The following is a 14,533-nucleotide window of genomic DNA, read 5'->3' as shown; positions in this document are numbered from 1 at the left end:
CCCCGCGCCCACGTGGGAGGGGATCCCCGCCCCCGGCGGGGTCAGGGCGGGGGGAATCCCCACGCGGGGCCGCCCCCCCCCCCCCGGGTCTCCCCGGGCCCGGCCCCCCCGCTCCCCCTCGCCCCCCGCCGCCCCGGCCCGGTCCCGCAGAGCGGCGGCGCCGCGCGGGGCAGGAGCGGCCGCGGGCCGGAGCCGGGACCCGGACCCCGCCGGACGCGGGCGCTCCCCCGCTCGGTGCGGGGACACCGCCGCCCCCCGCCCTCCCGGGCTGCCCCGGCCCCCGGGATCCCCGGTGACGTCACGCGGCACCGGCCAGGCCGCGCTGCGCAGGGGCCGGGGGCGCCGCCGGGCACCGGGGGGAGAAGGGGCCCTCGGGGCGGGGGGGGCCTGTCCCGGGGCGGCCCCGGGGGAGCGGAGCGGGGGAATCCCTGCCCGGTGCGGGAGACGGGGGGCCCGGTCCGGGGGTTCCCGCTTCGGTGCGGGGTCCCGGTGCAGAGCCGGAGGTCCCGGTGAAGCCGGCCCGGCCCCGCGGGGGTCCCGGGGCGTCCCTGGCTCCGGGGCCCGTCCCGCGCGCTGCGTACCTGGGGGCGGCGGAGCCCGCCCGGCCCGGCGCGGCGCGGTGCGGTGCGGTGCCGGTGCCGGTGCCGAGCCGGAGCCGGGCGGCGGCGCAGGTGCTCGCGGCCCCGCGTGATGTCAGCGGCCGCCACCGCCCCCTCCGCCACACGGGACGCGCCGCCATTTAAAGGGACCGCGGCCCTTCGCGGCGGGGGGGGGGGGGGGAGGGCGGGGGCACCCCCGCAACGGGGCCGAGCCACGGACCCGCCCGGCTGCAGCCCTTGCGGGGACCCCCCGCGGGACCCCCGGGATTCCTCCCCCCGGCAGAGCGGCCCGGCCCGGCCCAACCGGGGGGGGGGAGGGGGGTGTGTGTGTGTGTGTCTCGGGGCCGGCGGGGCGGGGCCGGCGCGGCCCCCCGGGACCCCGCGGACAAAGGCGCAGCTGGCGGCGCCGGGGCAGCAGCCGGCCCCAGGGCGGCTCTTTGTGCTGCGAAATGGTGGACCCAGAACGGGGGGCGGACGGACAGACAGGGGGCCGGGGACACACAAGGCCACCAGCATCTGCCACCGCCGGCCTCTGCCCCCCGCTGAGGGGGGGCTCCCCCAGCTCCTGGGGACCCCCCCGGGCCGAGGGTCCCTGGCAGCAGCTGAGCCCCAACCCCAGCGCTGAACCCCCCCACCCGCAGGTCCCACGGCAGAGGGGAGCCCCGCGGGGGGCCAGGGGTGAGCCCCCGGCCGGCCCAGCCGTGCCAGGCCCCAGGCGGGGGGCTCGCAAGGCCCCCACCCCCCCCCGGACCGGGAGCCGCAGCACACGGGGCCGCAGGATCTTTTCACCGATGTTTTATTGGAAACGTTAAATACTGGGGGTCCGGCCCCGGGGGAGCCGGGGGGGCCGGTGACCCTCCTCACGCATGCTCTTCGGCCAGCTTCTCCGCCTTGGCCACCGCCTCCTCGATGGGCCCCACCATGTAGAAGGCCTGCTCCGGGAGGTGGTCGTACTCACCTGGGGGGAGACACCGTGTGGGTGGGGGGAGCAGGGTGCTGAGCCCAGCCCAGGCCCCCGGCTCCCCCCTCGCCCTGCCCGGGGCCCCCCGGGGGCCACCCCACCTGCCAGGATCTGCTTGAAGCCCTTGATGGTCTCCTTCAGCGGCACCAGCTTGCCCATGTGGCCGGTGAAGACCTCAGCCACCTGGAAGGGCTGTGACAAGAAGCGCTGGATCTTGCGAGCCCGGGCCACCGTCAGCTTGTCCTCTTCGGAGAGCTCGTCCATGCCCAGGATGGCGATGATGTCCTGCAGGGACTTGTAGTCCTGGGGGGAGAGACGGGGTGAGCGGCCGGTGCGGGGCTCCGTGTCCCCCCGGCCTCCCCGCGGGGGGCGGCCCCGGCCCCCTCACCTGCAGGATCTTCTGCACGCCCCGGGCCACGTCGTAGTGCTCGGGGCCCACAATGTTGGGGTCCATGATGCGGGAGGTGGAGTCCAGCGGGTCCACGGCCGGGTAGATGCCCAGCTCGGCGATGGCGCGGGACAGCACCGTGGTGGCGTCCAAGTGGGCGAAGGTGGTGGCAGGGGCAGGGTCAGTCAAGTCGTCGGCGGGCACGTAGATGGCCTGGGGGGGCGGGAGGGGACGGTGGGCCCAAGGCGGGCGCCGCAGCTTCCCCGGCGCGGCAGGGCCGGCCCTGCCCTCACCTGCACCGACGTGATGGAGCCCTTGCGCGTGGTGGTGATCCTCTCCTGCATGGTGCCCATGTCGGTGGCCAGCGTGGGCTGGTAGCCCACGGCGGAGGGGATTCTCCCCAGCAGGGCCGACACCTAGGAGGGAACGGAGCCCGTGAGAGGCCCACTCGAGGTGGGGGGCTGGGCGTCCCCTGCAGAGCGCAGCCCGGCCGCCACCACGAACCAGCACGCTGGCGCCCCGCGCCGAGCACACACCTCTGAGCCAGCCTGGGTGAAGCGGAAGATGTTGTCGATGAAGAGCAGCACGTCCTGACCCTCCTGGTCCCTGAAGTATTCAGCCACCGTCAAACCCGTCAGAGCCACTCTGGCACGAGCGCCCGGGGGCTCGTTCATCTGCCCGTAGACCAGAGCGACCTGCGGGCAGGACCCAGGTGTCGGCACGGCGCCGCTCTGCTGCCCGCGCCCCCGGCGCTGCCGGGACCCCCCCGGCCCCCTCAGGAGACGCGGCACACCTTGGAAGTGGCGTCTTTCAGGTTGATGACCCCAGACTCGATCATCTCATGGTACAAGTCGTTGCCTTCACGGGTTCGCTCCCCCACGCCGGCGAACACTGAGTAACCGCCGTGGGCTTTTGCCACGTTGTTGATCAGCTCCATGATCAGCACCGTCTTGCCAACGCCAGCACCTCCAAACAAACCTGGGAGGGAACGGGAATCCCGCTCAACCCCAAGCCGACCCAGCTGCCCCCGGTGTCTCCCTTCACCCCTTTCCTCCTCAGATCTGTAAGCGTTGCTTCAGCAAGCTCAGAAGAACGAAAGTCAAATGGGTACTCATCAGCGAAGGAAACTACTGCAGAGGGATCGGTCGTGAGCCTGGGCGGGGCAGAGTGTGAGCCCCCAGGAACTGCTCCGCGAGGCTGGCAGGGTGCTCCCCTCCCCAGACACCCCCCGTTCCTCTGCGGGCAACGTACCGATCTTGCCACCCTTGGCGTAGGGAGCCAGCAGGTCCACCACCTTGATCCCTGTCACCAGGATCTCCTGTTCAACGCTCATCTCCACGAACTCGGGGGCTTCGGCGTGGATAGCAGCAAACCTGCAGCAAGAGGTGGAGAGGAGCTGAGCAGCCAAACCGAGCCCCGCGGCCAGGGTGCTAGCAGGAGACTGGGCGAGTGCAGTCCCTGATCACGACCCTGGAGAAGACCAGTGCAGCAGGGATGCACTGCGTCCCTGTTTGCACATGGGTCGGCTACTCCAGAACCCGTGCCCCCAGCTCCAAACCCCGCACGATGCTCATCTCCCAGCCCGGGGTGTCACTCACTGTTTCGTCGTGATGGGGCCCCTCTCGTCGATGGGTTCCCCAATGACATTCATGATCCTGCCCAGGGTCTCGGGGCCAACGGGGATGCGGATGGGTGCACCAGAGTCCAGCACCTTCTGTCCTCTCACCAGGCCTTCTGTCCCATCCATGGCGATCGTGCGCACGGTGTTCTCCCCTGCCAAGGCCCAAGGACAGCGTCACAGCAGCGCCCTCGAGCTGACCCTGGGGACAGCTGCCGGTGGCTTCCCTGGGCCCTGCCAAGGGAAGAGTCTGCAGGGAAGAGGACCGAGAGGAGCAGCAGGACCCAGGGACAAAACAGCAGAGAAAAACTGAGCCCAGGCCCCACTCAAACTGCAGCCCTGCAGGCCAGAGCCCTCCAGCAGCCATTTTCCGCCTCCTCAGATTGAAATCCATGGCTTCAGCAAGCTCAGGAGAACGAAAGTCATCAAGACATCATCACAGGAGGACCCCTCCCACCCTCTGCAGCCCTCCTGCGGCAGACGCTCACCCAGGTGCTGAGCCACCTCCAGCACCAGCCGGGTTTCCCTGCCCTGCACCTCAAGGGCGTTGAGGATGGGGGGCAGCCCCTCGTCGAACTGCACGTCCACCACCGCACCGATGACGGCCACGATGCGGCCGGTGGTCGAGCCGGCCTTGGCGGCGGGGGATGGCTGGGCTGCATAGTCCCGTCCTGGGGGGGAGGAGAGGGACAAGTCAAGGTCGGCCGGGAAAAGGGCAGCTCCGGGCTCCCCCCTGCCTCGGGGGCGCAGTGCTGGGGCTCCCCCGCACGCCTGGCTCCCCTGGGACGTGCCCGAGATCCCTGCACCCCTCCCGGTGCCGCTGGGACCCCTGCAGCCCCCCCGGTGCACCCGGGACCCCCGCACCCCGTTCTCGGTGCACCCGGGATCCCCTGCAGCCCCCCCGGTACACCGGGAGCCCCTGTACCCTCCGTGGTGCACCCAGGACCCCTGCAGCCCCCCCCCCCGGTACCCCCTGCAGCCCTCGATCCGCCCAGGACCCCTGCAGCCCCCCCCGGCCCACCGGGCCCCCCAGGCCCCCCCCCGACGCCCCCAAGGCCCGCTGCTCCCCCCACGCCCCGGTGGCACGGCCCACCCCCTCGCCCTGACCGCGTGGCACAGCCCGTCCCGTCCCGTCCCGTCCCGATAACGACCCCCGCGCCCCCCGCCCGCGCAGGCCCCAAGGTGACCCCGCGGCCGCCCCGCACTCACGCGCCCCGGCGGCAGCGGCCGGGCCGGCCCCGCGGCTGAGCAGCAGCGGCAGGAGGTCGCGGCCCGGCCCGGCCCCGCGGCGCAGCAGCGGCCGGGCGGCGGCGGCGGCGGCGGCCGAGCAGCGACCCGCGAGCCCCAACATGGCGGCGCCGACTGAGCCCCGCGCCCCGCCCGCCCCACACGGCCCCCGCGGGGCGGGCCCGCAGCGACGTCACCCGCCGCCGCGCGCGCCCATTGGGCGCCGCGCCGAGCCGCGCCGTCCGCATTCTCTCCCCTATTGGCCAGACCTGCCTCGGCGCTCGCTTTCCACCTCCTCGCGATTGGGTAGCAGTTCCATCCGTCAAGCAACACCGCGAATTGATAGGGTGGGATTAGCCGGAAGGGGCGGGCCCCGACCGAAGGGCCCCGGAAGTAGCGGCGCACGTGTCCCGCGCTTGTCCTTGGGGCGGGCGCCGTGACCGGGGCCTAGGCCCCGCCGCCGCCCTCCCGCCTCCCAGCGCTGCCCTCCCGCCTCCCAGCGCTGCCCCCCCGCCCCCCAGCGCTGCCCCGCGGGGCTGCCAGCCGCCCGCCGCCCCCGCGCTGCGCCCCGGGGCCAGCAGCCCGCCCCCGCGGCGGGTGGACGCAGGGAGGGGCCCAGGCGGAAGGAGAGCCAGGGAGTCTTCAACAGTTTATTAGAAAGAATGTAGACATTAAAAAAATCCCCGCTGCTCTGAACATAAATTGAGGTTTTTCAGCCCGGTTAGAAGCCGCCCGCGCGTGTGCGCCCGAGGGTCTGCCACTCCCTTCCACACCCACAGTGCAAATACCATTTGGTCTAAACGTAGAGATGGACAAGCGACGAGGTACAGCCGCCCCGAGGAGGGGGAAGGCGCCAGGGCCGAGCGGTACCGGGAGCACCGGCCGGGGGGCGCGGCTGGGCACACGACTCATAATTAAACACCAAACAAGGAGAAATTTGTTGCCTTTAACAATACAAACTTTAGTGGAACAGACCTGAAGACACCACAGAGGTACTGCGCATCGCCTGCTGAATTTTGTGAGCCAATGACAACATCCGTGTTTGAAGCCAGTTTTGTTCCCGGTACAAATGTACGATTTCAGGCCGCAGAGGGGAAAAAAAAAATGCTCATTTACCACTTGGTGTAAATTCAGGATTCTCCCATGGTAATTATATCTGCTACGAGGCAAGGAGGCTCTGTAAACTTTATTGCGACTGTTCTGTATCGATTGCCTACACCTCAACTGGGTTTTTTTTTTTTTTTTTGGAAGTCTGGAAAACGGTTCATGCATAACGTTATTGCCTCTCGTGGCTTAAGACCGCCCCGTGCAATGGTACACACCTACCATCAGTGAAGCCATTTAAAATGGACTGAAAATGGGTTAAAGGATGCAGGATCTCCCTTTAGGGCTATCAACTCAGGAATTCTTATCTCAATTATGAAATGTTGTGATGAAGTTCTTTCCCCAAACCCTGAAGACGACAGTTTTCCTTACTCCAGATCTGGCATTTCTAGAGAGAAAGAGAACAGCATTAGTGGTTGGGTTGGGTTTTTTGTTTTGTTTTAAAAAGCTACCAGAAGCCCCACTCTATCACAAGGGACGCAAGCAAGAAGATCCGGCCCTCACCCAAGAAGGGCACGGGGCAGTTTAAGGTCTCTGCCCTCACCCCCGAAGCTCAGAGCTGGTTCTTCACAAGGAATCTGTGCACAGCCACTGCTGCAAACGCAGAAGTTACTGGAGCAGGGCCAGCACCACACACACTGACGGCCCGTGCACATGCCTGCTGCTCTTAAAGCCAAAGCCTCCCCAGGACTACAGCTGGCTGGGAAGGTCAAACTGGTATTTCATGCTTGTGTGGAACGGCTTTCACTAGATTATATCGTCTCACACTGGCACTGGCATTAGCTCGCAGCCAGGATTTAGCGAGACTGACAGGACAGAACATCTGCCAGCTCTGCTCAAGGCTCTCGCTCAACCAGGAGCATTCAGCAAGCACTCATGCTGCTGCAGCGCGCAGAAACAAATGTGAACGTCAACTTACTTTCGTCGTCACTGTCTGGTGAGTCCTGGAAAGAAGGAGAAACATTAACTGAAACAGGCTGCGCTTGAAGGCGCTTTTCCCTCCACCACCCCTAACCCAGCAAACGAGCTGCCATTTCCCACATCTAGGAGCAAGCATGCTCTCCGTCAGAGCGGGTATTTTGAGGAACTCTGGGTTCTCCACGACATGCTTCGTTTGGCCTTGCTGGCCAGAGCCTACGGACCCGCAATAACCGCGGTCACTGCAGAGGTAGGTGACACCGAGCTGCCTGGGCACTGCAAGCATCGACGCCACCGCCCCCAGCACCGCTGCTGGAGGGGAGGACAATGGCTTCTGCCAGATGACATCGTTTGTCCAGACAAGGTTTGGTGCAGTTTAACCTTTTAACAGTGATGAAGAGGGAACGCAAGTTTGACTTCAGCAAGCAGCAGTGAATGTGCACGGCGCTGCGCCAGCCCTGCACATATTTACTGCAAACAAAGTACTTACATCGTCTGCCCCATCTACTTCTGGCAAGTCTACGTCATCATCTCCGCCCATGTTGTTCATCATCTGTTCCAGAGAGATAATAGCCACGTTACAGGGTGAAGCCAACTGCACTCTCTATGTGAACTAGGGGAGCACTGTAAAAATCTAAAAATAGCTTAAAACTGTTACAACCGACAGCCACCAGTTGCTTTGGCAAATCAGCTGCACCTATGCAGAAATTAAAGGTGAGCATGCAAAAAAAATTTAAGTTAATTGCCTTGCAAACCAACCGGTGCACTGAGTTAGTGCCGGCATCTACAACAGGACATACATTTGTTTCATATTTGATAGCAAGCACTGGTCGTCTCACTGCCGCGCCAACAGCCCGCAGGACGGGCTAAAGCTGGCAGCGGCTGTGCCTCAGCAAACCAGCAGCGCCCGCGCCGAGACCGGCGGCCGGGAAAGCACCAGGAGGAATGCCGAGGAAGACGACGCTTCCTATGGCCGTCAGTCCCTACTTGCCTACACACGGCCCAGAAGGAAACCCAGACCTCCAGGTACTCATCTTCCCATACCTCAGAAAAGCGATCAAAATTGGACATGTCTTCATCTGAATCATCTTCCCAGTCTTTCCAGTTGTTGAAGTCCACACTGAGCCAGTTGAGCTGCACATCAACAGAAGAAGTTATTTAAGGACAAGCGAGTAACAAGTTGTTACTGTTCAGAAAAGGAAGGTTAGTGAGAACTGCCGTTCCAATCAGAAGCACGGTAAGTGACCCATTAACTGCTACATAATTTAAACATGACCCAAATATTAAACAAAATTAAAAACCAGGGGAGGCAACAGGCACTACTACCCTGGCCATCACGGAGCCCAAACCCACCTTTGCCCTCTCTTTTGTTAACCTTGGCCATGCCTGACCAGATTCTCCTTTTCGTAAACAACACAAGATAGATCTGTCTGTTCTTTTATGCTTTGATTCCTGAAAAAGAAAAGAGCAACTATCTGTTAGTATGATCATCACGAACTTCACCAGGAACTGCTTACATTGGACTCATTTGTCTTAAGCTATCAACTTATTCTTTGTCCTGAAAAATACCGTCCAGAGATGCTTTCATAGATCTGCGATTAAGCACGCTCTCAGAGTCTAAGGAAGGATTTGCCCACAATACCAGAAGTAGCCGAAAGAACGGACAGTATTTTTCAGGATACAGCCCTAAGAACACAGTAGGAGTCAAGAGGATACTTACATTTGGATCAATATTATTAAAAAGGTCAATTTCGTTTAAATGTTTAAAGTTATCACTTCCTCCAAGACAACTGTTAAGAGAAAAAAAAATGGTGGTGTTTAGCAGGGAACATCTTAAAGAACAAATAGGCTTCACTAACAGAACTTGCTACTTTCAGAAAAATGTCACCTAATCAGTACCAGCGTGGCCTTTAGGTATCCCCCCGTGCCTTTCAGCTTTGTGCAGGCCCAAGGTACTTACCTGAACGTAAGTTTGGATTTTTCAAAATTTACATTAACATCTTTACTGTCTTCAACGCAAAATTCAATAAAGACATAGTCCCTTCGGTCGTACCACTTCGCAGAAGCAGGCTGCCTGTGAACAGACCATTTAAGAGAAGTTCAAATCAAGTTTCGCATCTGTCATCAATACTGATAAACTCGCCCTTCCATGCTGCCAGTACACGTCGCGTTGGCTTTCCTTACGTTTCTACCAATACACAACTAGAGCAGTTACTTCTCCCTGTTCTTAAAAGCTGCGTTACTAGCTTATTATTAATAACCTTTAAAAGGTGCTTAAGGCTGAAAAAAGATGTGAAGAATAAAGAGATACAATGCATTCAGTGCCTAACGCCCCCAAAAAGTTCGTGCTGATGTTCCTTGAAGGAGCTATCAAAACTTAGGCGACCAAAATAAGCATTACAGCAAATCAAGATTATGACAAACTTTTCAAGACGAGCTACTACAGATGATGGCAAAATTTCAGTCACCTCTAACAGCTCCACAGACTGACCTACTTCTTGCTACAACCTTCTACGTACAGACTTTAGCTCCTTGGTGCCCCTCTGGCTTTCCACAAACACCGCAACAAGCAACAGCCCATCCAGAGCACCAGAAAACGCTGCAGGACTCTTGACCAACTCTTGGGCGTTTGCAGTTGCACAGTGAGAACCCACCCGCAACACTCAGGCACGGCCATTCTCGCTGGGCTGGTGAAAGCGACCCCGGCTCGGCACACCTTGGCCGAGGACTCCCCACCACTTTCGGTTTTTCTCCTGGCAACTCAGGCCAAGCCCACAACCGCCCGTCTGCATTCCAGCAGAAAGCAAACGGCCGCCCAGCACGAGCTGCTGTTGCTAAGGGACAGAAGACCACGGGTGCTTCTCACGCTTCGGCTGTCTTCCAGAGGTGCAAGATCAAAGCTGCAATTTCATAGCTAACGCCCCTGCAGAGAAGACCTCGAAGGCCTACCTGCGAGTTGGGCTGAAGTCAAACGCTCCAAGCTGAATGGTCACTCACCCCAATATTTATTGCAACTACACTGACTATAGGAAGCTAAAGCACACGAGGACACAAAGAAAGCCACCGTTCCTATCTGTACGTGAGAGAGCGGCTTCCACTTCACACACCGAGGAGTGGACGTTTGGTCTCTGTGCTGCACTCTAAGCACTGCAGCACAATAACCTGACAAAAGAGTAATTAACTTTTCAGAACATTTCTTAAGGTGACTATTGCTAAACTTTCAGAACAGATTCTGACTCACCTGGTCATCAACCAATTCAATTCTCGATATTGAACTGTGACACATTTAGTAAAGCTACTTACTGAGCACTGCTCCCCAAAGGAACCCCGCTCCCTCGCCCCATGGCTCGTTCCCACCCTGCTCCCAGCACAACTGTCCGTGTATCTGAAGGATGAACTGAATCAGGACCCAGACCAGCCAGCTCTGAGCTCCGTCAGTGCTGCAAGTACATTGCAATTCAGCTATACAAACGCTGGTGCCAGCTCAAGGAAAGGCTGGTTCAGGGGCAGAAGCAGCCGCGACTGCCTCTCCCAGCATTAGCACCCGTTGGAGTTATCAGTGCAGAAAACATCCGAGCAGAGGCCAGTAACAGAGCATTTAACTTCTGAGAGCATGAAAGACAGGCGGTTTCTGAATGCAACCTTTAGTTTCAAGCAAGATACTATCCCACTGGGTGAAAAACTTAACACTTTCCCTTTTAGCAGCATTTTTCGGAAATGCTAAGGCATCTACTTATTCAGGTACAGTACGACAGCAGAGTAGCAATTTTCTTACTACGGTATTTTTAATTCCTTATCGGACACAAGTTTCCTCTTCTAATAGGGAATGAAAGACTCTCAGAGGAAAAAAAAGAGGATGAGAAGCAACCTGCTCTGTTCCCTCTGCGCTTGGGCACTGCACAAAGTCCCGCTGCGTGGAACTTGGTACATCACTCAAACGCACTGTTATCAGAACAGAAATCTCAGTGTCCCTGCTCATGACGAGGCAGGGGCTCCTGCTGAACAACATTAACACTTCACAAACATTTTCAATGTCAATGGAGATATCTCCGGCCTTCCCAGGGAGCTGCACGCATTCCTCAGTCTCGTAGCTTTGGTTTGGCCGTGACCTCAGTATCTTTGCCAAGATCGGGGGTTGTGAGGCACCAATGGCCTGTTCACAGCACTTCCAGATATTTTACTGAAGTGTCCTAGAGCTGAAGGAAAGCTCGCATGCATCCGAGCTACAGCAAGGAATAAAAGAGACCCAAGAAAATTTACATGATTCACATTTCTAACACTAAACATATGCTGCCTCCCCAGATATTTAGTACTTACCGCTCTGAATGTGCCTACTGTAATTAAAACTAGGCTGGAGTTGCCTCTCATTCTTTTTATCTGTTTTTCAGATCTCTCCTCCTCCCAAAGGGAGGATGGAAACCTTCCTCTGGCTGCTTGCAGTGCTTCAGTCAGGACTTACCGTTCAAACCAGTAACGCAGGATACGCTGGAACTGCTAACCAAAGTTACGGTTGAGACGGAAGTCGCAGCTAATTTGCGCTGCCTGCCTACAGGGAGATTCCTAGGAGGCAACTGCACACACGGAAGCCAATGGTAAAGCGTGCACGTGCTCCGAGCACTTCAGAGAGATGGCTCCCCTGCACCCACGGAAAATTTTCTACTTTCTTACAGACACTGAGAAACCCTGCCAGGACTTCTAAGCGTAGCTACTTGTTACATGGAGAGCCTAACATCTCCTTCTTGCTCAACCAAACTAACCCCAAGGGACCTCAGCCTTATGCCAACAGTGTCACCCTGAGTAGGCGCTTTGGTTATGTATCATCCCCACGTCCCAATGGGATTCAGATTCTTTGAAACAGAGAAGTTAATTTAAACGTGCTATATCCTGTGTAGTAATAACTATAGCAGACCCAGAGTGGCGTACAGCCCAGGAACGAGTCACCCGTATTCCACGTTCGGCGAGGATTTCTTCTGTCAAATCCGTGTTTGCTGCCACCTGCATGTTTTGGTGACTTCCCAAACAGACACAGCCACCACGTATCTGCATTTGACCATCGCTTCTAGTCATCACATTCAGAAGACGACCCTGACAACTGTATTGCAGAACAGGTTCTAGAAGCTTCACAGCAGCAGTTTCCTGCCGATGGGCGACGTGCAGGCTCGGCTTCATCCAAGAGGCCTCACTGCTCCGTCTGGCCGGCGGGGGCTCCACGGTGGGCTGCCAGCAACACCAGGAGCCGCGGTTCTGGCGCGGATGCCCCGCTCTCCTGTGTAACCAAGGCACAGAAGCAGCTCCTTATGCGCTGCACTTGCGAGCTGAATCTCGAGTCTTACTGGTGGTGGCTCGGTGCGATTCAAGAAGCTTCCAAACCTGTCCTCGTGCTTCCTTGTCCACTCCACAGACTGCGCCTATTGGAAGCCCGTTTTTGTTTCCTGGAGAGTATCCTGACAATTCCTACAGTTTGAGGGCACTGCAAGTCATCTGCTGAACAATTTTCACCCCCAGACAGCAGTAAGAAACCTGTTTTACATAATTAGCTTCGCTTTCATTTAAATGTTCTGAAAGGCTTTTTTTTTAATTAAAAAAACTAGTTTCAGACTATAGACAATTTTAAAGAGGGACGTAGTATCGCTGTAGTTTCAAGATGACGTATTCTACAGACATTAAATGAAAAACTGTAACCTTATTACATCCTTCTCGCTTTCAGTCACGTTAAGATGAAGCAGCCCCACAATTCAGAGTTTCAGGACAGCCACGCTGAAGTCGAGGCCTCACTGGGGACAAGCGGGCAAAAAGCAACTGGTCACATCGGCTGCTTCACCGAGCGGTAACGCCTTCCTCGGTCCCTGCGGCAGATCAACCTTTCTGACAAACAAAAACCTCTGAGAAGTGCCACCACCTTCAGTCATTTAAGCCAAACACACGGAAATCCAGACTGCCAGTGGGCAACGCTGCAATCAGCTTCAGAGGCAGCACACCTCTTCCTTAACAACCAGATTTCGCTCTTAAAAGCGTCGCGCTGCGAAGTTCAGCTCCTCTTTCATGTGCGTTGCTAGAGAACATCGACGTTGACTGGAGCTCTGTTATGAGCAGCATGTGCCAGTTTTGGGTCACCGAAGCAGCCTCAATAGAATTACAGTGACGCCAGCTAATTAGGGCTCCGCAGCACGGCACGAGCACTCCCGTAGCGTCGAGGTACTTCGGGGCGCCGGCTTCCGCTCAGGACAGACAGGAGGCCACGCCGGGCCATGCTCAGAGAGGCGACCCAGCCGCTCGGCTCCTCTCCCCTTCCCAGCCAGCTCGGCTCCGGGAGCAGCGTGGCCAAGGGCTGGGGCAGCACCGGGGCTGCCCGCTCCCCCCACGCGGGCGGCAGGGAGGTTTTCCACGCAGGGCTCCTGCGCTTGCTTCAGAGAGGTGCCTTTTCGCTGCTATTCGGTTTTTACGTTGAGAGATTAACGCTCATACCCAGATTACCGCATTGCTCGCGGGTCCGCACGCTGTGGGCGGTAGAACGCGCGACTTACCGGGAATTTCTCGCAGTTTTGGCCACCGCCGCTCGGTGGGTGTCAGCGCCGTTCAGGCTACCGAGCAGCGCTCGACACCCCCGTCGCGGCCGTCCCCCACCGCGGCCCGACCCGCCGAGGGAAGGGCCCCGGCAGGGCCGCTCCGCCTCGCCCCATTCATTCCCCAACCCGGCGCCCGCCGCGGCGGCGGGGACCGAAGCCCCGTTCCCCTCACACCAGCGCAGAAACGGGCAAACCCGGCACGACCGCCGGGGCCGAGCTGGGGCGCTCCGCGGCTGCTGGGCCCGGCCCGGCCCCCGCCCCATGCGGCGGCCAGGGCGGCCCCCGCCGGGGAGAACGGCCGAGCGGCGCCGGGCCGCGGCCCCGGCCAAGGTCACCACGCGGGCCGGCGGCAGCGGGAGCCCGCGCCCCGCTCGGCGCTCCCCGGGCCCGCCCCCCACCGCCGCCGAGCGCGGGCGCCCGGCGGGGCCGCGGCACAGCGTCCTTCGGCGGCCAGGGCCCGGCGGGGCCGCGCCGCGCGCCCCCGCCGCTCCCCGCTCCCGGGCCTCACATGGCGAACGGCGGCGGCTCCGGCTGGCGCTGCTGGGGGCCCGGCTCCGGGTCCGGCTCTGGGCGGCGGCGGCGCGGGCGGGCAGGGCCGTGGCTCCGGCGGCGGCGGGCTCGGGGCGGCCTGCTCCCACAATGCCCCGCGCGCTCGGGAGCGGCGGCGCCTAGCGCTGGTGACGCAGCAAAATACCCGCCGCGCGCCTCCCGCCGCCGCCGCTGCGCATGCGCGCACGCCGCCTGCGGCCTCTGGCGCGCGGAGCCGCCCGCCCCGCCCGCGCGGGCACCGCCCGCGCCACGCCCCCCCCGCGCGCGCGCCCGCTCCCTCCTCCCTTCTAGCAGCTTCTCGCCGCGCAGGCGCGCTGACACCGCCCGCCCCGGGGCGGGGCCGGCGGTTGCCGTGGCGACGGGGCAGGTACCCACCCCCACCCCACCCCCGCTCCGGGCCCGGGGCGGCACCGGGCGGCGGCCGGAGCGCGGCCCCCTCGGGCTCCCGGGGCCTCGGCCTGGCCCGAGCCCCATCCCCGCGCCCGGCGGAGCCGACCTCCGACCGCCCCGGGACCGTCCGGGCCCGCCCCGAGCTGCCTGCACCGGCGGGTTTGGGGCCGCGCCCCGGCGTGCGGGAGCACGCGCTGCCCGGGGGGGCAGAGC

The 14,533-nt window shown here is 61.0% G+C and overlaps 2 protein-coding genes and 2 non-coding genes across 4 annotated transcripts; all 4 read right to left on the bottom strand.

Annotated features, from left to right (window-relative positions):
* Positions 1-1,379: 1,379 nt before the first annotated feature.
* On the bottom strand, positions 1,380-4,932 carry ATP5F1B (ATP synthase F1 subunit beta). The gene is made up of 10 exons (XM_087771760.1): positions 4,776-4,932; positions 4,055-4,237; positions 3,547-3,721; positions 3,200-3,321; positions 2,742-2,926; positions 2,485-2,643; positions 2,242-2,364; positions 1,949-2,161; positions 1,662-1,863; positions 1,380-1,557 (listed from the first exon to the last, which is right to left on the bottom strand). Exons 1-10 carry the CDS (start codon positions 4,915-4,917, stop codon positions 1,460-1,462), a joined length of 1,602 nt encoding a protein of 533 aa, XP_087627886.1. The 5' UTR covers positions 4,918-4,932; the 3' UTR covers positions 1,380-1,459.
* Positions 2,999-3,072, bottom strand: LOC148053934 (small nucleolar RNA SNORD59). The gene has a single exon (XR_015707802.1). It is a non-coding gene; the product is annotated as a small nucleolar RNA SNORD59 (small nucleolar RNA).
* LOC148053933 (small nucleolar RNA SNORD59) lies at positions 3,940-4,012 on the bottom strand. The gene has a single exon (XR_015707803.1). It is a non-coding gene; the product is annotated as a small nucleolar RNA SNORD59 (small nucleolar RNA).
* A 497-nt stretch (positions 4,933-5,429) lies between the features above and the next one.
* Positions 5,430-13,883, bottom strand: PTGES3 (prostaglandin E synthase 3). The gene is made up of 8 exons (XM_009468715.2): positions 13,340-13,883; positions 8,776-8,889; positions 8,536-8,605; positions 8,169-8,267; positions 7,860-7,949; positions 7,306-7,368; positions 6,817-6,841; positions 5,430-6,285 (listed from the first exon to the last, which is right to left on the bottom strand). The coding sequence occupies exons 1-8, from the start codon at positions 13,642-13,644 to the stop codon at positions 6,266-6,268; spliced, it is 786 nt and encodes a 261-aa protein (XP_009466990.2). The 5' UTR covers positions 13,645-13,883; the 3' UTR covers positions 5,430-6,265.
* Between the last annotated feature and the right edge of the window lie 650 nt (positions 13,884-14,533).

Source organism: Nipponia nippon, unplaced genomic scaffold (assembly GCF_047370975.1).
Source record: "Nipponia nippon isolate SJK-2023a ecotype South Korea unplaced genomic scaffold, ASM4737097v1 scaffold_35, whole genome shotgun sequence".
Classification (NCBI taxonomy): domain Eukaryota; kingdom Metazoa; phylum Chordata; class Aves; order Pelecaniformes; family Threskiornithidae; genus Nipponia; species Nipponia nippon.
The sequence above is the reverse complement of the archived record's forward strand: the minus strand, read 5'-3'. Positions and strand labels throughout refer to the sequence as shown.

Excerpts from the sequence above, each read along its gene's own strand:
- ATP5F1B (XM_087771760.1), bottom strand. The coding sequence starts at position 4,917 with ATGTTGGGGCTCGCGGGTCGCTGCTCGGCCGCCGCCGCCGCCGCCGCC. Across the intron at positions 3,722-4,054 it reads GGAGGTGGCTCAGCACCTGG|GGGAGAACACCGTGCGCACG; the intron begins GTGAGCGTCTGC and ends GGGCCTTGGCAG. Across the intron at positions 2,644-2,741 it reads TGAAAGACGCCACTTCCAAG|GTCGCTCTGGTCTACGGGCA; the intron begins GTGTGCCGCGTC and ends TCCTGCCCGCAG.
- PTGES3 (XM_009468715.2), bottom strand. The coding sequence starts at position 13,644 with ATGGGGCGGGGGCCGGGCCGGGCCCAGCAGCCGCGGAGCGCCCCAGCT. Across the intron at positions 8,890-13,339 it reads AAAACTGCGAGAAATTCCCG|GCAGCCTGCTTCTGCGAAGT; the intron begins GTAAGTCGCGCG and ends GTCTGTTCACAG. Across the intron at positions 7,950-8,168 it reads TAACAAAAGAGAGGGCAAAG|CTCAACTGGCTCAGTGTGGA; the intron begins GTGGGTTTGGGC and ends GTTGATGTGCAG.